Source organism: Rhinopithecus bieti, unplaced genomic scaffold (genome assembly GCF_001698545.2).
Source record: "Rhinopithecus bieti isolate Rb0 unplaced genomic scaffold, ASM169854v2 scaffold_31527, whole genome shotgun sequence".
Lineage (NCBI taxonomy): Eukaryota > Metazoa > Chordata > Mammalia > Primates > Cercopithecidae > Rhinopithecus > Rhinopithecus bieti.
The window spans coordinates 1,347,308-1,368,631 of NW_016813959.1; the positions used below are offsets into that span (position 1 = coordinate 1,347,308).

Below are 21,324 nucleotides of genomic sequence, written 5' to 3' on the forward strand. Positions count from 1 at the left end.
CAAATGCTCATGCTACAACACTGACAAACCTTGAAAACATTATGCTAAGTGAAAGATGCCAGACACCAAAGGTCACATATTATATGATCCCATTTATATAAAATGTCCAGAATAGGCAAATCCATACAGACAGAATGTAGGTCAGTGGTTGCCTAGGGCTAGGTGTGGAAGGAGGCTGGAAAAAAAATGCAAGTGACTGCTAATAGGTACAGGGTTTCTTTCCAGATGATGACAATGTTCTAAAACTGATTGTGATGATATAACCGAGTATCCCAGTCTCAAAATGCATGTTAAAACTCTTTTTGTTCCTTTCTTGCTTTCAGCCTTGAAACATACTTTGAAACTCTTTGTTTCTCTTTTTCCCATCAGGCCCTTCCATGAACAGTGCTCACTTATCTAATTCTGTGCTTGCTTAGAAATTCCAGGGGCCAATTTTGAAACAAACCAGGCAGAGAGGGCCAGCTGCAGAATCCTCTTACTCAAGGGGAGTTGGGAACAGTTAACCCACCGCTACTGGCCAAAGTCAGGATGATGCAAATCAGACCTCCAGTTGGGCAATTACTTAAGATAACCATTGGAACGAGACGTGCCCACCTTGCCACCACTCCCACGTATTTCCCACACCTTTTCTTTCTTAAACCCCTTCGTTCAGCCCAGAAGAAGGAGATGGTTCCTTTGAGTCTCAAGCCCAGCCATTCTCCCATCTGCTAGCATTTGACCAATAAAAGCTGCTTTTCTTTTACTACACCTTGCTTCTCATGCTTTGACTTCTGAGCAGTGAGCGGCACAACTGAGCCAGTTACAATGATAGTTGCAAAAGCCTGAATACATTAAAAATCATTGAATTACACACTTTAAATAAGGCAAATGTGTAGTGTATAAATTCTATCTCAATAATGCTGTTATAAAAGAACAAATATATCATTGTCAAATATATGTAAATGAATTAAATTCCTATACTAAAAGAGCAGCGCCGTCAGTGTGAGATTTTTAAAAATCTTACATATTAATTAAAGATATACATGGCAAAGAAAACTTGAAAAGAAAATACTGAGCACAAATACATATCAGACAAACGCAAAAAGGAAAAGTTAAAAAAGACTGTCAATATTACTAATAAATAAAATAGCTGATCATGTTTATAACAAAAGAATAAACTGAATGCATTGATATCTAATCAACTGTAAATGAAAATGTTATGCAAACTCTAATGAATTGCTGGATATTAAAAGATACTCTTCTGAATAATTATTGGATCAAAATAGAAATCAAAACTGAAATAACAGCTTGTTCAGAAATTAACAACAAATGGTCCATAATAATAAAATCTATAGGATGAAGCCAATGGTATATGCAGAGGAATATTAATAGCTTTAAAACATTCCTTAAAACAACCTTGAAAGCTGCTGATGAATAAACTATGTATTTAACTTTTGGAAACTAGAAAAAGAACAACAAAATAAACCAAAAAAAAAAGGTAAGAAAAAATAGACCAGGTGCAGTGGCTCACGCCTATAATCCTAGCACTTTGGGAGGCCAAGGCAGGCAGATCACTTGAGCTCAGGAGTTCAACATGGTAAAATTCCATCTCAAACACAAAAAATACAAAAAAACATTAGGCACACACTTCTAGTCCCAGCTACTTTATGGGGCTGAGTGAGGCAGGAGGATCACCTGAACCTGGGAGATGGAGGTAGGTTGCAGTGAGCCGAGATCACACCACCGCACTCCAGCCTGGGTGACAAAGTGAGACCCTGTTTCAAATAAAAAAAATGAAAAGAAAAAATAATATATGAAAATAAAAGCAGAAATTAATTAGAAAAGAAAGAGAGAATTAATAAATAAAACTAAGAGCTGATTGTTTGAAACCCTCAAACTGTGTTCCACTGAATACTCATTTCAGGAGAAATTAATAGATGGTCTATGGGGAGAAAAAGGTTTTGAAAACTACACACTAAACCTTTTATTTAAAGACTCATAATGCATATTAGCTTATTAAAGATTCTAAAAAGTCCTAAAAGATATAACTGTTTTAAATTGTGTGATTCAGTCTCACAAACTTATTTGTGCATGAACACTTTATTTATCAGCATTCTTTGGAATAGCATTCCATGAAATACTCGTTTGGGCAATGCTGACATGAGTAAATCTCCGGTGTGTAAAATCAAGAATCAATAAGAAAATATGAATATGGAGCACTTGGAATTAAAAATGGGATTGAACAGATATGGATGAGGTTAAAATAAGAAAACTGCCTGTAAGCTCTATACTTCAAATTTTTGAAAATATACAAAAAATGGTGGCCAGGTGTGGTGGCTCACACTTGTAATCCCAGCACTTCGGGAGGCCGGGGTGGGTGGATAACTTGAGGTCAAGAGTTCAAGACCAGCCTGGCCAACATGGCAAAACCCCATCTCTACTAAAAATACAAAATTAGCTGGGCATGGTGGTGCACGCCTGCAATCCCAACACTTTGGGAGGCTGAGGCAGGTGGATAACTTGAGCTCAGGAGTTCAAGACCAGCCTGGCCAACATAGCAAAATGCCATTTCTACTAAAAATACAAAAACTAGCCGGGCATGGTGGCCAGTGCCTCTAATCCCAGCTACTGGGGGGCTGAGAGAGGAGAATCACCTGAACCTGGGAGGCGGAGACTGCAGTGAGCTGAGATTGCGCCACTGCACTCCAGCCTGGGCAACAAAGTGAGACTCCATCTCAAAAAAAAAAAAAAAAAAAAAATATATATATACGGTATATATATATACACACACACACACACACCCATACAAAATGGGTAATTTTTAAGAAAATATGCCTTACCAAAATGTTTTCAGAAAGAGGTAGAAAATAAAAAATAACCAGGAAAATGCAAAATTTATGATTCAACATTGCAGTTAGAACCCCTGGCCCAAGTATAGTCAAAATCTATTATTCTTTCTTGGAACGCAACAGCTTCCAGTTATCCTTGTTCTCACCACTGTCATCCCTCTGCAAGGATTTCCACAAATTTTCAACTAGTCTCCTAGCTCCAGTCTTGCCTCCCTTCCTATCCAATGAGTGAGATTCCACTAAGAGAAATCTGATCATATCATTTCTGTTTAATATCCTTTCATGGCTCCTCATAAAATGTGGAAGAGAATCCGGACTCCACGACATGTTCTACAAAGTGCTGGAAGTTCTGGTCTCTGGGAAGCACTGGAGCCTCATCTCTCAACTCTCCCCGCCTCTCCACTTTTGCTCTAGTTCTACTTAGCATTTTTCCTTTGCTCAGAAGCACCATGTGCTCCCTCACCTGCAGGTCTTCCCACAAGTTCTTCTGTCTCCCTTCCTCTCCTTTCCACTCCTGCCTGACTCTCGAATGGACATTCCTACTTAAATAGCAGTTTAAGGTGACTTCCTCCGGAAAGCATTTTCTGGTTTCTTCCACTCTGTAACAGAGACTCCTCTTATTTTTTCCCACATGCCATGTATTTCCCTCATTGCAGCATTTACAACGCTGTGCTTTAATTTCCTCTTTTCTTAATTCCATCCCTCTGTAGACTACACACTCCAAGAGACCAGATATTTCATAATCTTGTTCACCATTTAATCCCTAATACTTAAGAGCATTCCAGCACATAATAGAAATTCTATATGTTTACTAAAATAATGAATGAAGTATAATATTGACACTAAAGATGAAAAACATGGCACCCACAATAAAACTATAGGCCAATCCCATCTATGACTATAGATGTAAAATCTGAAATAAAATATTGGAAGTCAAAATCAGCAGCCTAATAAAAGAATCATGGCCAATATGGGTTTACTTTAAGACTGCAAGGATGACACAAAATTAGGAAACCGAAGAAGAAAAAATATATAATTTTGATAAATGATCATGAACATTTCACGACCTCAAAATTCATCATAATCATCAAAAATGTAAAATAGAGAGATATTAACATTTAACTGTATATGAAGCATTTATTGCAAGAGAACAGAAAATACCCTCCTTGGTGAATCAATAGAAGCAAAACAAGGAATAAGACAGAAGACCTGTGAAAAATGCTATTATTGTTTTACATATTTTAGCTGAGATGCAGTAAGACAAAAAAGACACAGTAAAATTATTGGGGAAAAGACAAAATTATCATTATTTCAGCTTATGATTATCTACCCTTAAACTACTAGGAGTAATAAGAATAAGTTTTCATTAAGTTTTCAAGAAAACAACTTTCCCACTTTAACAAGTTAGAAAAGGGCGGGGAAGACTATTCATGACAACAATAAAATATAAAATTCCCAAGAATAAAGCTAACAAGAAATACAGAACTTACATAAGGAAACATTTTTCAAATGAATCTCTGATTTAACTCAAGTCCAATCAAGCCAAACAATTTGTATGTCTGGAGTTAGATATTATAGTTCTAAAATTTTTTCTAGTAAGGTAAGTTGATGATAAGAGGTAAAAAAAAAAAAAATTTTGAAAGAGAAAAATTAATGAAAAGGAGCTTGCCTTACCATATGGTAAAATGGAATGTAACACTGATATTTAAATAATGTGGTACCAGAACAGTAATATCCAAAATAATCATAGAGGTATGTTAGGAAATACATAAATAGATCTAAAATTATTGAGATTTAGTGTAGGAATTTTGGACTTTTAAATGAGCATAGAATAAATTATATTATTTAATAATTGCTGTTGTGACAATCAACTAAACATTTGGGAAAATAGATCACTACTTTTGTCATAGTCTAAATATATCCCATGCAGATTAAAAGAGGAAATATTTTTTAAACTCATCAGAATACTAAAAGAAAAAGTCATAAATAGCTGAAAGAAGTAGCTTTTATAATCGCATGAAAACAGAGCCAAGAACATGAAAGAAAAGACCAGTAGGTAGAATTACATAAACATTTCAAATTTCACATACCCTACAACACTTAGCATAAAAGTAAAAAGAAAAAAGGATAAATCTGGAAAAGATAAATCATAATTCCCAGATTTCTCAAATATATAGGGAAGCAGGTATTTTCTGACAAGGCTGACAGTACAAAAAGGCACAAACTTTCAGAAGGGTACTCTGCCAACATTTCCACAAACAAAGACAAAGAAATAAATCAATCTAAATGTCACCATTACAGAAGTGGCTAATTAAATTATGGCATAACCACGAAATACTATCTAGTCATTAGATAACATCATATAGATTTCTTGAAGTGAAAGAACACCCACGGTATATTAAAAAGCAAAGGGTTTAAAAAATAATTGATGTAGGATAATCCCATTAGTGTTAACACTTTACAAATATATAAAAATAGAAAGACAATAAAATGTTAACAATGAGTATTTCTGGGTATAAGAAACTGTGGTTTTTTAATTTTCTTTTATAAAACTTCTTAAATTTTTCTTCAATGAACACCTATTACTTTCATAATTTGGAGAAGGTAATAAAAGCAAATTTGGTTGGGTGCAGTGGCTCATGGCTATAATCCCAGCACTTTGGGAGGCCAAGGCAGGAGGATCACTTGAGGCCAAGAGATGGAGACCAGCCTGGGTAACACAGTGAGACTCCCATCTCTATAATTTTTTTTTTTTTAAACTAGCCAACATGGTGGCACGTGTCTGCAGTCCCAGCTATTTGGGAGGCTGAGGAGGGAGAATTGCTTGAGCCCAGGAGGTCAAGGTTGCAGTAGCTGTGATCATGGCACTGCACCCCAGGCTGGGTGATAGAGTAAGACTCTGTTTCTTAAATAAATAAATAAATAAATAAATAAATAAAAAAGACACTACTTCTTCAGTTTAGATAGTTACTTTTACTTATGAGACATTCAGCATCTCTTGTTTTGAGTTTGCTTTTTTTGTTAAGTTTTGAGACAGGGTCTCACTCTGTCCTCCAGGCTGAAATGTGGTGGCACAATCACAGCTCACTGCAGGCTCTACCTCCTGGGCTCAAGTGATTCTCCCACTTTAGCTTCCCAAAGCACTGGGCTAATAAGTGTGAGCCACCACACCCAGCCAAGAAAGATAATCTTTAAGGAACCTTTATTTCAAGTTCTGGAGTATATCTTGAAAGCACTGGTGACAGGTAAATCGCTCTTAGATGACAGGTAACTGCAAGAACACCCTTCCAATGTGTTTCACAATCAATCAGTCCTGTTTTGCATTTCAATCCCTCCCATCAGCTTGCCCTGCTGCATCTTCCAGTCAGTCTCTGTTTCTTCAGTGGGAAACACAGAAGGTCTGTTTGGTGTGTATCTCTGGTATGTAGGGTTTAAGCAATTTTAGTTTTGTTGTTAAATGTCTGGGTTTGTCTCTTCATAAAATGCCACTTGGTGGCAGTAACCAGAAGTAATGGCAGAACACTGAAGAGAAGCTAAGCCTTGTGGCTTCTCTAGCTATTCCAATCCACAAGCCCTCCTCTTTCATTGGCTCGAGAAGTTATTCTGGGCCTCCACAATTTTTCATTTGTTCATAAACTGGAGAACAGTATTTTTTTCTCATTCTCTCATTCTTCATCCGTGGTTAGGTGACTTTTTCTAAATGAGCTCAGCAGCCTGGAAACAAGCATGGAGAAAGCCAAGAGTTGGGATATACCCAGGGTTTAGTTTTTGCTGGGACTGCATTATGAAAGGACAAGAAAGCTCAGGATGTCGCCAAAAGAGTGGCTGTTAAAATAGAGCATGGACTTTAACACAGGTGCGATAAAAGTGAGGATGAGAGAGCTGATGGACAGGGCAAAAGTGGATGTTTCAAAGAACTGGCCATGTGCAATGCTGATGAGGCTGTTCAGGATTGTTTTTTGTTTGTCTTTCATGATCCGAGACTATGAATACACATTTTCAGAGAATAGGCAAGTCTGTCTGCACAAGTACTTATATAATACTGGAATATTTATGTCATTCTATCAGGAATAAGAAATATAAAAATTCAATAGTAGAAGGAATTTCAATCATACTTTTTAAGGAAAGATGTTTTCTCTTTATTGATGTGTGTATGCATGCTTCAGAGAATGAGAGAAAGAAGTTATTAAAATAGCAATACAAATGCAACCAGCAAAGGACAAATCCAATAGAAGGTGCATGGGACATGAAAAAGAGCTTGTTAATAACTAAGCAGTATGTATCAGCCAATGTGCCTTCCCCAAACCCATTCAGAATCATTTCCAGCCTCTGCTACAATCCAGAGTAAAGACTAGAGAACAGGAAAGTGACATTCCTGCACAGTGACCATGCCTGAGAGACGGCCAGGTCTTCAACATCGCGGTTGAGGTGAACCGTGGAGAGTTACTGTGGATACAGGGATAAAAGAGAAGACAGCTGAGTCATGAAATGTTAAAATAAGTTAAAACATGCATTTCCAAAAAGAGAGAAGAAAACTGATTGTGTCCTCTGGTGACTACACTTTTATAAATACATATAGTAAGACAAAACTAAATAAATTTACAGTAATCCAGGAAAAAATTTGCTGAAAACATACAAAATTTCTGTGAGGCTGTCTTTTGAAAAATCCAAATACCACATTGTATTTATGTCACGATTTTAACTTCCAAATGATTGTGCAGGTAGGCAAGTACTGAAAGGGAAAGGAAAAAATGCAAAGTTTAAATATGTGGAGAAGGGTTATGGATTTTTTTCCTTTTTATTTATATAAATGTAATTATATTTGTGCAAAAACGAAAAAATGCAAAAAAAAAAGCTTTTTTTTCCCTCTTAAGTAAGAATTTTCATATTCATTGTATTCCCAGGGACATAAACCCATCTTCTCCCATCATGGTAGATGTTAATCATCTCAGCATATGGAAGCATTTCTCTTCCTCTCACACTGTCATTGCTTCATCTGCAAGCACGCCTTCTGAAGCAGGCTACAGATTCAGAGGCCATGATACAAATGAAACTGAGCAGACATTGCCCAACATTCCCTTCAGAACCTCCTCTTTCTTTCACTATCTATTCAAAAACAGAGGAACCACTCTAAGCTTGCTAGTTGCAAGGTTTAATAACCTTTTCTCCTCCATATCCTTGCCTCGGGGGATGCAGCAGAAAGGAAAGAATAAGGCTGTTTCCGAAGAAGAAGCGATGAAAAAGACAGAAGATTGAGAAAGTGAGGTGAAGAGAGAGGGGAAGAAAGAGAGAGAGTAAGAGAGAGGAAGGGAGGGAGGGAGAGAGAACTATTTCCAGACTCAGAAAAGAGGAAGAGGTAAACCAAGGTTTTTTTCTTGCTCCTGAGCTTTAGAGGGATGACAGTAATATTATGACATAGGATGGTCATTAAGTATTGAAGCAATCTCACAAATCAAGTAGCATAAGACTTTATTGCTTAAAGATATTTGGAATTGAGTATATGGAAGCACCTTTTGATGAAAACAAACTTAAAAATAACTTTTCTGGTTGAATTTGAACCATATATAGACACTTTTGACAACGTCATTAGCATTTTTCTTCATGTCATCAGTAGGCCTTTCATAAGAAGAATTATGATACACACTGGCCCTAATTATGAAACCTACTAAAGTTATACTTATTGGAGGCTCTAATAATCAGAGCTCTTTAAAATCTGCTGAGAAAATAGAAGATATCTTCTGGAAAAGATGGAAACCTTTAATCATCAAATGTGTTTTCTTTGTGGATTAAAAGAGGGACAGGTTATTTTCAGTCTTCTAGGTCAAAAGGTTTGAAACTAGAAGAGGCATTTCTTCTAGACTTAGGTAGGGTCATAAAACCTTTTCACAAATCTCATGTTTCATCCTCTCCTGATGCAAGATGATAACCTGTCCTTTTACAAACAGGAGTTCAAGTACAGTCTCATGGTACAGGATAGTTAATAGATAAAGTCTGAATTTAGAATCAGAGAACCAAAGTGTTAGTGATTTTTTTTGTAAGTTATATAAACAGTGTTAACGGAAACATTCAACAGTGCATTTTTCCCATTGCTCCCAAGATTTGGTCTCTTTCTGCTGCTGTGTTAGTGATTTATTTTTTATTTTATTTTATTTTTCTTTTTGAGACAGAGTCTTGCTCTGTCACCCAGGCTGGAGTTGCAGTGATGCAATCTTGGCTCACTGCAATTTCCAGCTCTTAGGTTCAAGCAATTCTCGTGCTTTCGCCTCCCAAGAAGCTGAGATTGCAGGCACACACCATTACACCTAGCTAATTTTTGTATTTTTAGTAGAGACAGGGTTTCACCATGTTGGCCAGGCTGGTCTTGAACTCCTGGCCTCAAGCAATTCATCCACCTCAGCCTCCCAAAGTGCTGGGATTACAGGTGTGAGCCACCACAGCCAGCCAGATTTAATATTATTTCTTTTATCATCCCATCTATCTCCTGTTTCAATCATTTACATCTTTGAATCACAATCTCAGAGAAAGTTACCAAGGTAGGAGAGTAGGGGTAGGGGGTGGTAAATGTCACTTTTAGACTAGCATGTCTAAACCTCTAAAAGGTATAAACAAAGAAAAGGCTTTCAGGAGCTAAGGTATATTAATGCAAAAGCTATCCAATGAAGCGAAGATAAGGGTCTTACCCACTTCCTTATCCCCACCCTTAAATCCAGAAAATCAGAATATCTGAAATATAACAACAACATTCTCTTTAGTTTGTTTGTTTGGAGACAGGGTCTTGCTCTATTGCCTGAGCTGGAGCACAGTGGTGCTGTCATAGCTCACTGCAACCTCGAACTCCTGGGCTCACGTGATCCTCCTGCCTCAGCCTTCCGAGTAGCTGGGACTACAGGCATGCACCACCACGCTGGTGAAACAACAACATGCTTTAAATCTACAGTCTTGTTTCAATGTTTTCATTCTTTAAAAGTTACCTGAGTTCTGGCCATAATGAAGTAAGAGAGATATCAGATTTGTCTTATCAACTTAAACTTAAAAACTGGACAAAATATCCGAAGCAATGTTTTTAGGCACTAGATGACAGTGTGTAGGGTAGTGACCCCTGAGAGAAGGGAGATAAAGGAGGTGAGCCCTGGGAATGCCCCTTGTCCACTGTTGTCATACATTTTACTTCTACAAGATTTTTGGTTATAAATCCTATAATTTATTGTTACTATTTTTGCTTTATACTTTTATACTCATGAGCCGCATAACAACGTTTTGGTCAACAACAGACTGCATATACAATGGTGGTCCCATAAGATAATAAGGCAGTTCACTGCAGCCTTGACCTCCTGGGGCTCGAGTCATCGAGATTACAGGCATGCACTACCACGCCTGATATGAGGTGAAAAATTTCTATTGCCTGCTGACATCATAGTCATTGTAACAGGGGTTGCTGTAAAGACAGACCTATAGATGAATGAAACAGAATAGAAAATCCAAAAATAGACCCATACACGTATGGCAATTGATTTTTGACAGTGGTGTTAGGGCAATTCATGGAGGATATGTATAAGAAAATAAATAAACCGTGCTCAATCCTTACATCACACAGCACACAAAAGTTAATATGCAATGGATCTCAGATCTAAATGAAAGAACTAAAACTATGAAACTTCTAGGAAAAAATGTAGAAGAAAGTCTTTGTTATCTTGAATTGGCAAATATATCTTAATAGGACTTAAAAAGCGCAAACTTTAAAGAAACAATCAGTACGGTAGACTTCAAAATTAAAAGCTTTTTATCTTCAAAAGACACAGTTAAGAACATGAAAAGGCAAGCCAGAAGGTGGGAGAAAATATTAATATTTGTAAAATATCTTTCCAATAAATGCTTGTATCTAGATTACGTAAAGAACTCTTAAAATTCAATAATAAAAAATCAAAGCACCCAGTAAGAAAACGGGCAAAAGACTTGACACTTTATCAAAGAAGATATACAACACACAAGTACATGAAAAGCCATTTAACATCATTAGTCATTAGGCAAATGCAAATTAGAATCACAAAAGATACCATGACACACCCACTAGAAGGGCTCAAATTTAAAAGACCGACAATAGCAATTACTGGTGAGGATGTGGAGCAACTGGACCTCCATATACTGCTAGTGAGAATGTGTAATGGCACAGACACTATGGAAAACAGTTTATCCATTTTTTAAAACCTTAAACATATACCTACCACACACACATCCATTTCACTCCTATGTATTTCTCCAAGAGAAATGAAAGCTTATCTCCAAAGACTTGTACATGAATGTTTATGGCAACTTTATTTTAATAGCAAAACTGGAAATATTCTAAATTTCTATCAACAGGAGAATAAACAAAACGGTATAGCTATACAATAGAATATTACTCTAATTAAAAGGAACAAACTATTGATATACAAAACAACAGGGATTAATCTCAGAATCACCATGGTGAGTGAAAAAAAGCTCCACAAAAAAAAAGTACATACTGTATAACTCCACTTACATAAAATTCTATAAAATGCAAAGTAATTTATGGTGACAGCATGTCAGTTGTTTTCTAGGGTGTGGGTAGGAGGGACGAGTTTCAAATGAGCATGAACATACTTTGGAGAGTGAAACAGTCTTTATATTAACTGTGGTAATGGTTTCCTTATTACTTCCAAAAGAGCAAAGATTACAGCTTAGGTCTATTCCTATGTCATATCTCATTAAATTGTTCTTTTTAAACATGGGCAGTTCATTCTGTGTCAATTTTACTTCAAGGAAACTTCAAGTTACCTGAGTGTGGAACTGTTCACTATCCCTTCAACTACATTTCCTCATTCACAACCCACTCAACAACGTTTTAAAAGACGAGAAGTCAGGCATGCATCCATCAAATAAAGATACTCATTTTCTTCTAACAGAAAACACAGATGGATGTGAAGGGGTCAGGGAACAACAAAGCAGGTATTTGATAATGCTAATTGGAGGGTGCAGGGAGCAGTGAAAATGGACATTTGACATTTCCTTAACATTTGACATTTCCTTGTTCTTTGTCATGCCACGTGGCCTAGTCCCTTACCTGGAATTGCTTTGGAAATCCCAAAGTCAACCTATCTTCATCAAATAATGCACTGTTCCAAGAAACTGCTTGAGTTGTCACACGGCTCTTAGCAAAAGCATATAATTCAGCTTGTCTTTTGGTATACTTTTCTTGAGACGGAATCTCGCTCTGTCACCCATGCTGAGTGCAGTGGCCCAATTTCAGCTCACTGCAACCTCCACTTCCCGGGTTTAAGCAATTCTCTGCCTCAGCCTCCTGAGTAGCTGGGATTACAGGCGCATACCACCAGGCCTGGCTAATTTTTGTTTGTATTTTTAGTACAGATGGGGTTTCACCATGTTGGCCAGGCTGGTCTCGAACTCCTGACCTTGTAATCTACCCGTCTCGGGCTCCTAAAGAGCTCGGATTACAGGTGTGAGTCACCATGCCCGGCCCAAAAGCATATAACTCAGCTTATTTTCTATTGAGGCACCACTTGCTGTTGGGGAGAAGGGAAGCCAGTATGAATCTATTCTTTCCATCTGAATCACAGATACAGGTCAAGTTCTATTCTCCCCAGGCAATCGGCCTTCCTTGACCCCTCTAGGACCTGCTCATCTCCCTTCTTCCCTGATATCTGATCTATACAGAATTCTTAGTTAATATCACACAATTTCTCATCATAATTGTTCATTTTCTTACCAACTATAGTGGGATTTCTTCTATCCTTCTCCCCAAGTTTCTGGCTTTGCCTATAAGAACCTCTGCCCAGAGTCCACGCTCTTAGGGAAATACTGAGGAAGAAGCTTTCATGCTAATCATTATTCCTATCTCCTCTTGTCCCTTTAAGAGATATAAACAGGCCGGGCGCGGTGGCTCAAGCCTGTAATCCCAGCACTTTGGGAGGCTGAGACGGGCGGATCACAAGGTCAGGAGATCGAGACCATCCTGGCTAACACGGTGAAACCCCGTCTCTACTAAAAAATACAAAAAACTAGCCGGGCGAGGTGGCGGGCGCCTGTAGTCCCAGCGTAAACCCGGGAGGCGGAGCTTGCAGTGAGCTGAGATCCGGCCACTGCACTCCAGCCCGGGCGACAGAGCGAGACTCCGTCTCAAAAAAAAAAAATAAATAAAAAAAAAAAAAAAAAAAAAAAAAGAAAAAAAAACAACACTTGGGGAGAAGATTGGTGCTGGTTCATGCCCAGCCTCTGGCTAGTTCCTTCTCTCAGACAGAGCTGCTTGCCCAAAAGCAGAGCACATCCCTTCTGGAGCTCAGCATGCAGTTCTCCAGCTGTTCTGCCTCCAATGGGGTAGACACATGAAACTGCAGGGGACGGCAGGAATGTTACAGGCCCCATTTTAAAAGTCTTGGGTCCAAGCCACATTCCTCAACCAGCTTGGTCAACAATACCGCTGATAAGGTATTTTAATCTCCCATCAATAGGAATGAACTGGGGGTATGAATAATGACTGCCACCAACATCCAAAATGCTTTTCATTCCTTTATTTGACTGTCCAAAATGTCTACCCTTCTAAGTTGATTTCTTTTTTTTTTTTTTTCTTTTTGAGACAGGGTCTCACCTGCCACCCAGGCTAGAGTACAGTGGTGGGAATCTCGGGTCACTACAACCCACCTCCTGGGCTCAGGTGATCCTCCCACCTCAGCCTCCCGAGGAGCTGGGACTATAGGTGTGGACTACCAAGCCCAGCTAATTTTTTTATTTTTTTGTGAAGACGGGGTTTCGCCGTATTGCCCAAGCTGGTCTCGAACTCTGGGGCTCGTGCAATCACCCACCTCAGCCTCCCAAAGTTCTGGAATTACAGGTGTGAGCCACCCCGCCCTGCCAAGTTGCTTTCTTATTCATGAAGTCTTTCACAGTTCCTGAGGCCCTGATTAATCATTTTCTAGTCTTTGCCCCAAAGTATTTTTGTACCCCTTCCATGGTATTTATTCTACTTGTGAGTTGAGTAAATAGTATATATATACTATTGACACTTTCCTTACAGGAAAAAACTATATCATACCCTTGTTTCAACCAATTCAGCGTAATTTTTATGTACATTTAATCTGAATTGTCCTTGTAATTTCATGCTTATGGTTTGTTTTCATGCAGATTGTAGGTTCAACAGACAGTCACTTCTTGTTAACTACCGTATCTCTTCCACTAGCATGGGGCTTGACACAGAACAAATGCTCAGTAAATCTTTGTTGAATTGAGTTATACTTTCTCTTACACATTTAAATCCATGTTTATTAAATATTTGTTGGGTGATGATTGATGGATTGATGGGAGACAGTGATATGCAGAAGATGACTCCAAAACCAAAGTGCCATCTTATTTATTGCAAAATAACCACAATCAAAACAACAGCAGCAAGTTTGTGCTTCCTTTGAAGATAATGTTAAAACGATAAAAATTATTGCTTTACCCACACTACACATTGTCCTTTGGAGTTTTCATATCTATACATTACTACTCTATTTAGTGTGTTCAGGACAAAGAATAAAATAAAACACAATTTGCATCATCACTAACTGCGTTTGTTTTAAAATAATACATTTCTAATTATAAATAGGTTTTTCACATTGCAGACGTAAGAAAATCTGGGTGACAGAATCCAACCAATCTAAAAGAGTTCTGAAACAGTGACTCAGCAAGGGTGCAAACTACAAGGGCAATCAGACCTCTAACAGCTTCTGCTGTGTTGTCTGCTACTGCAAAAAATAGGTCAGATTTTGGAGTGCTCTGCTGTCCAGCACAACAGCAACTGGTGTCTCTTGGCCTCACAGAGGTCCTTTGAATTACGTCCAATAGCTAAGTAGTACTATATGATATATTTTTATTTTAGATGCTCAAATTTAGGTCGATTAGCTAATTGATGAGAAGGGGAGTGGAGAAAAAGAAATCCCAGGAGAGCACCTAATAAACATGTGTCTAGTAAGTGACCATGACTACTACTCATCCTGTCTTATGCTGCGTCCTTTGGGAAGGATGTGTTTGCCCTCTAGAAGCTTAGAGTATGGTCAGTTTATACAGAAACCATTCCCAAGCAATATGAAGTGAAATACGAGGAAGTGTGGAGTTTGTGATATAGCCAATCAGAAGAGAGAAGACAGATAACACTCTGGGAGGTCAAGGTAGGCAGATCGCTTGAGCCCAAGAGTTTGAGGCCAGCCTGGGCAATATGGTAAAACCCCACAAAAAATAAAAAAAAAAAATTAACCAAATGTGGTGGTGCACCCCTGTAGTCCCAGCTACTGGCAAGGCTGAAAGTTGGGAGAATTGCTTGAGTCTGGAAGGTTGAGGCTGCAGTGAGCTGCACTCCAGATTGGGCAATAGAGCGAGACCCCATCTTAGAAGAAAACAAAATTACTGGCTGGGCAAGGTGGCTCATGCTTGTAATCCCAGCACTTTGAGAGGCCAAGGTGGGTGGGTCGCTTGACCCCAGAACTTCGAGACCAGCCTGGGCAACATGTTGAAACCCCGTCTCTACTAAAAATACAAAAAAAAATTAGCGAGGCACATGCCTGTGGTACCAGCTACTCGAGAGGCTGAGGTAGGAGGATTGCTTGAGCCTGGAAGGTAAAGGTTACAGTGAGCTGTGGTTGTACCAGTGCACTCTAGCCAAGGCAGAGCAAGATCCTGTCTAAAAATAATAACAATAAAATATAATTGAATTTATAGCCATATTCTTCACTATTATCATGTAGGACTCCCTCGAAGTTGTTGAATGTTACAGAAGTTTTCTGTGTATTTACATGGAAAAGATCCAAAATACAGTTACATCAGAAAAGCAAAGTATCAATATTTATAATATAACCCAAATTTTGTAAAATAAATGATGTATTTGTTATATATACTATTTTAACATATATAAATGCATTATGACATGTTCATTTAAAATCTAGAAATCTATAAACTGTATTAATAGTATTAACTTCGGTGGAAGGCTTTATAGGAATGTTTTCAGTGTCCATATTATGTTTCTGCATTTATGATGAGAATATATTACTTCTACAACTTGAAAAAAATTAAATATTCTTAAAGAAAGCATTACTCAATAAAATAAGGAGACCACAAAGGAAGGTGTGGAACAGTGTCTCTCCAGATCCATTATGTTCAGAATCCCCTGGGACTGCTGTTCACAACAGCAGGCCTTAAAGAAAGCTCCATGATACACAAGTACAAATCTGAGCTCATCAAACTGCGTTTAAAGCTTTATTGTTCCACCTTCATGGGCAAAAGAAGATACCACTTGTGCCTGCCTATATACAATTTCAGCAGCATCTTTAGATGACCTGACCAAAAAGCAATCTCTGGCACTCACTGCAAAAAGGAAGGAAAGAAGGAAAAGATAATCTCTTAATCATCTGTAATGTGGCATTCTGTGGCATTAGGTCAACCCACTTGAACTCTACAACTTTGCAAAATGGATACCACAGCACTTAATTGAGATGAGGAAACTGAGGCTTAGAGACATTAAGTGACTTGGACCAATCTACCAGACTCCAAAGCCTAGGTTATACCATGTTGTAGCTCAACTGGGAGTTAAGAATCTAAGAATTTAAATTAATGGTAGTACATTGATTTAAATTCACACTAATGTACAGACAAAAGGCTATAATAATGCATTTAACATATGTTGTGCTTTATGATTCACAAAGCATTTTTCATCCACTGTTATGTTTTATTTTCTCCTCGCAACAAGCAAGCTTATGAGCAGTCAGACAAGCATCACTGCCTCCATTTTACATGTAAGGAAATGAACCACAGGAAGTGGCAAGTGACTAATCTCTAACCCAGAGGAAAAAGGAGAGAGGGAGAAGAAGATGGAGAGGTGGAGAGGGGAAGTGGGAAGAGGAGAAGACGGGGAGAAAGAAGGAGATAGTGCCCAGGAAAAGGCAGCTTCATGGGGTGGAATAGAAGGAAAATGTAAGTAAGGTGGCAAAAAGCCAATTTTGTCCCAGGCAAAGAAACAGGAAAAAAATAACAACTATGAAATTACTAAGCATTGTGTACTAACCAACTAGTAGATGAGAAAATCAAATAAGGTAGATAAGCTAGAATGCAAAGACTTTTTTTTTTTTTATTTCAACTTAGCTGGAAGTCCTTAATTCTGATAAATAAGAGAAATTATAGATGATAAACAGATAAATAAAATAGAAAGACATGGAGTGATAAGGAAGGAAGGTTACACTGAGTTTTGATCTGAAAAGATTTAGGGTAATTTTAAGAGGGTTTTAAGGCAATATTAGAGTAAGAATTGTTTGATAACAACTGAGGATTAATCAGAAGATAATTAAATATATTAAATATTTATATTCTTCTAAATCTTGCTCCAAATAATTTTCCTATATATATTATATTAATTGTTATTGTTAGTAATTGCAGATTTAGGATTTTTAGATTTGTTGAGTTTATGGTTACAGTTTTAGGTTTTTTTTTTTTTTTTTTTTTTTTTGAGACGGGGTTTTGCCCTGTCACCCAGGCTGGAGTGCAGTTTTATGGCTCGCTACATCCTCAACCTCCTGGGCTCAAGCAATCCTCCCACCTCAACCTCCCAAGTTGCTGGGACTACAGGTGCATGCCACCATACCCAGCTAATTGTTGTATTTTCTGTAGAGATGGGGTCTCGCCATGTTGCCCTAGCTAGTTGCGAACTGAGCTCAAGTGATCTGTCCACCTCAGCCTTCCAAAGTGCTGTGATTACAGGTATGAGCCACTGTGTCTGGCCTGGTTACCGCTTTACAAAAAAACGTACCTATATAGCATAAGTAAGTTATGTTCTGCTGAAATCCATTATCCTCAAGACTATTCTCACTTGAATCAAACTCATAGTCATCCCTCATGGTACAGCTCAGACAGAAGTTCCCTTCAGGACACGTTCTGTGGTCACATTTTTTCTTTGTGCTTCTGTAGCACTGTATGCATAATCCTATCGCTTCCCTGGGTTTTGTACCTGCCCCATACTCTCTACTGTAAGCTCTTTCTGGGCCAGGATTCTGTCTTATCCATCTTTGTATCCCCAGTGCTGGGCACAGTGCCTGATGCATGGTCAGTTCCATAAGCTTGCTAAACTGCTGCATCACCGACTGCCTTCTAGTATGGACAGCTGGCCATCACCTAGGCACCAGCATCCACCTGGTGGCAGCAGCCCCACGGTGCAGCATATCAACGAGGAAGTTAACAGTTTCCAGGGAGTTGGTCTTAAAAGCCTGAATCTGTAAAGTCATAGCAAATCTGTGTACTGAATATCTAAATCCATACAACAAAGAAGCCAGTTCACATCAGGCCCTAAGGCTTTTGTCTTTGTATTCTCAGAATCAATCACTGATGAAAATTACAAGAAAAAAGTTTTGGCTGGGTGCGGGGGCTCATACCTGTAATCCCAGCACTTTGGGAGGCTGAGACAAGAGGATCACTTGAGCCCAGAAATTCAGGACCAGCCTGGGCAACACAGGGAGCCTCCATCTCTACAAATAATTAAAAAATTAGCCAGGCATGTGCCTGTAGTCCCAGTTACTCAGGAGGCTGAGGGGGAGGATTGCTTGAGCCCAGGAGGTTGAGGCTGCAGCGAGCCATGATTATGCTATCACACTCCAGCCTGGGTGACAGAGTGAGGCCTTGTCTCAAAGAAATTTTTAAAATTAAATAATATAAAAATTAAGAAACAAAAAAGTTTCATAAATAGGTAAAACAATTTCACAGTACCATTAGTTTTTTTAAAATAGGTTTCAAAATAACTGTTTATATATCTTCTTAGCTATTAAAGAATAAATACTTGCTGAAGAAATTTTACCTCAGAAATATTTTTTCTTACTGACCCAAACAATACTAGTGAATATAGCTACGTTTTATTATTGATTTTAAACTATCTTTAGGGCTTTTCCAGTTATCACAGAATACGGTCTTTTGTTTTTGTTTTTGTTTTGTTTTTTAATATAGAAAAGAACACTTTTGTGGGAGGTTCAGAAAATTCTTTTTGTTGTTGTTTCTGAGGTGGGGGTCTCCCTATCTTACCCAGGTTGGCATCAAATTCCTGGGCTCAAAGCATCCTCTCTCCTCAGGCTCCTACATACAGAAACTTCTTAAGGAATATTTTCATTTATATCTTATTTGAACATCATTTATCCATCCATTTCATAAAAATAAAAATTGAGGCACCTTCCTAATTGTGTTTTCACTTTGATTGTGTCTCAAAACAACAGAAAACGATCCAGTCACCCTTGTCAAGAAGGATTTACAACAATGGAATGAAAGCTCTGCCCAGCAACAAATTAACTACAACACAAGGCCCCAGGCCAAAAAAATTCAGAATTAGCAGTGACTAAGGATTACTGTTGATACAAAGAGAGAGAGGAACTCCATTTCATCCTCATAAGCTCTCAATCGTGTTCTCAGAAGTCTTTAAGTCATGCTTTGCAGACACTTTATGCTCTATGGAAAGCACTAAATTAAAGTCATATATTATTTTATAGACTCTCTCAATCTAGGCAGTTTGGGTTAAAATCATTTCCAGGTTCACTCACATTTAACAGAACTACATTTTCCCAGCTTTTAAAACTTTCAGCCCCCTCCCTAGACCACACCCCCACACACATTCTTTCAAGCACACATCAGGAATTATTGATAAAATGGGACATGGTGACAACTCCCATTTTATTTCGCTCAAATTCTAGTGCCTGCCTGTATTGAATCCATTTATTCCACTAAAAGAAAACTTTAGAGAGAAGACAGTCATATTTTCCCCTTCCACCCATTGTGATACTAAGGACAATGTAATAGGAGCGTCCCTTTGTGCAAGCAAAGCCTACAGACAGCCTCCATATGTGCTGCCTTGGAGCTGGCTCTGGCTCTCTAGAGCAAGGCCGAGATTTAATGAGGCTTTTCCATATTGAAGGTCACAATGGTGTGCTGAATAACAGGGTTTCTGCTGGAAACCACACATCAATCCTAAAGAACTGCATATGGCTCAGTGACAACTGAGAATGACCTCTGAACAGCAATTCACAATGCCAGCCATGCACACCCAGACATCTATCTCATCAGATCCTAGGGAAATAGGTGTTATACAACAGAGGATGCTCTTATTCACAGGTAGAAAAGTTCTATAACCTATTGCCTTCCCAAAACATTATCTTTGGCCTCTGCCTCCAAAAGTATCAGCCACCTTTGAAGTTAAATACTAAGGTAGAAGAAGAGAGAAAAAGGAATTCTAGAAAACATAATTTCAGTAACAAAAAAAATTTATCCTTTTTAAACTGGAAAACTCAGGTACCCTGCTTCTATGAACCTTTGTTCTTAAAAAAAAAAAAAAAAAAAAAAGCACCCCTCTCTTTCCTCTATGGGCTATTCTTTCTACTGATGTTCTTTTCCTCCCTAAATTCCAGAGCTTATGGAGAGATATAAATGAGGGTGTCTTAGTCTGTTTGTGCTGTTTTAACAGAATAACTGAGATGGAGTAATATATTTTAAAAAAAATTATTTTCTCACAGATCTGGAGGCTGGGAAGTTCAAGATCAAGGCACCAGCATCTGGCAAGGGCCCTCCTGCTGTGTCCTCCAGAGGGGAGAAACACCATGTCCTTACCGCAGGAGGCAGAAGGGCAAGAGAGAGCAAATTCCCTCCATCAAGCCCTTTCATAAGAGCACCTAACCTACTCATGAGTGCTCCACCTCCCAAGTTCCATAAACATCTCCCAAAAAGGCCCCATCTCCCAACACGGTCACATTGGGGATTAAGTTTTAACCTATAAAATTTGGAAGGGTTACAAACATTCAAAGCATAACAGGAGGGCAAACCAATTCTTTTTCATGACAATAGAAAACAAACAGTAACAAAACACAAACCCAACCAGCCCTAGGTGCTAGTCTTGTTTCTGCTAGTCACCCCAACTCTCATGGATCCCAAGCTTCCTTATATATAAAATATTAGGGTTAGAACACAAATGGGATCATAATATTTTTATTTCATAGAGATAACCGGGCTTTAGAAGTCCCAGGAACCCAATAAAATTGTATGTAAAAATTTTTGGCTCTTTTACCAAGGACCCGCCAACATGGGCCGCGTTCGCACCAAAACCGTGAAGAAGGCGGCCCGGGTCATCATAGAGAAGTACTACACGCGCCTGGGCAACGACTTCCACACGAACAAGCGCGTGTGCGAGGAGATCGCCATTATCCCCAGCAAGAAGCTCCGCAACAAGATAGCAGGCTATGTCACCCATCTGATGAAGCGGATTCAGAGAGGCCCTGTAAGAGGTATCTCCATCAAGCTGCAGGAGGAGGAGAGAGAAAGGAGAGACAATTACGTTCCTGAGGTCTCAGCCCTGGATCAGGAGATAATTGAAGTAGATCCTGACACTAAGGAAATGCTGAAGCTTTTGGACTTCGGCAGTCTGTCCAACCTGCAGGTCACGCAGCCTACAGTTGGGATGAATTTCAAAACGCCTCGG

The 21,324-nt window shown here is 38.6% G+C and overlaps 2 protein-coding genes across 2 annotated transcripts in view; one reads left to right on the forward strand and one right to left on the reverse strand.

Annotated features, from left to right (window-relative positions):
- The window catches only part of CRACD (capping protein inhibiting regulator of actin dynamics), a 285,912-nt gene that overhangs the window by 184,571 nt on the left and 80,017 nt on the right, over positions 1–21,324 (reverse strand). The window lies entirely within an intron of this gene.
- LOC108513471 (40S ribosomal protein S17) lies at positions 20,906–21,324 on the forward strand (the record flags this gene model as incomplete). Its single annotated transcript, XM_017849206.1, has 1 exon — positions 20,906–21,324. A coding segment is annotated over exon 1 (396 nt), but the record flags the coding sequence as incomplete, so codon positions are not given.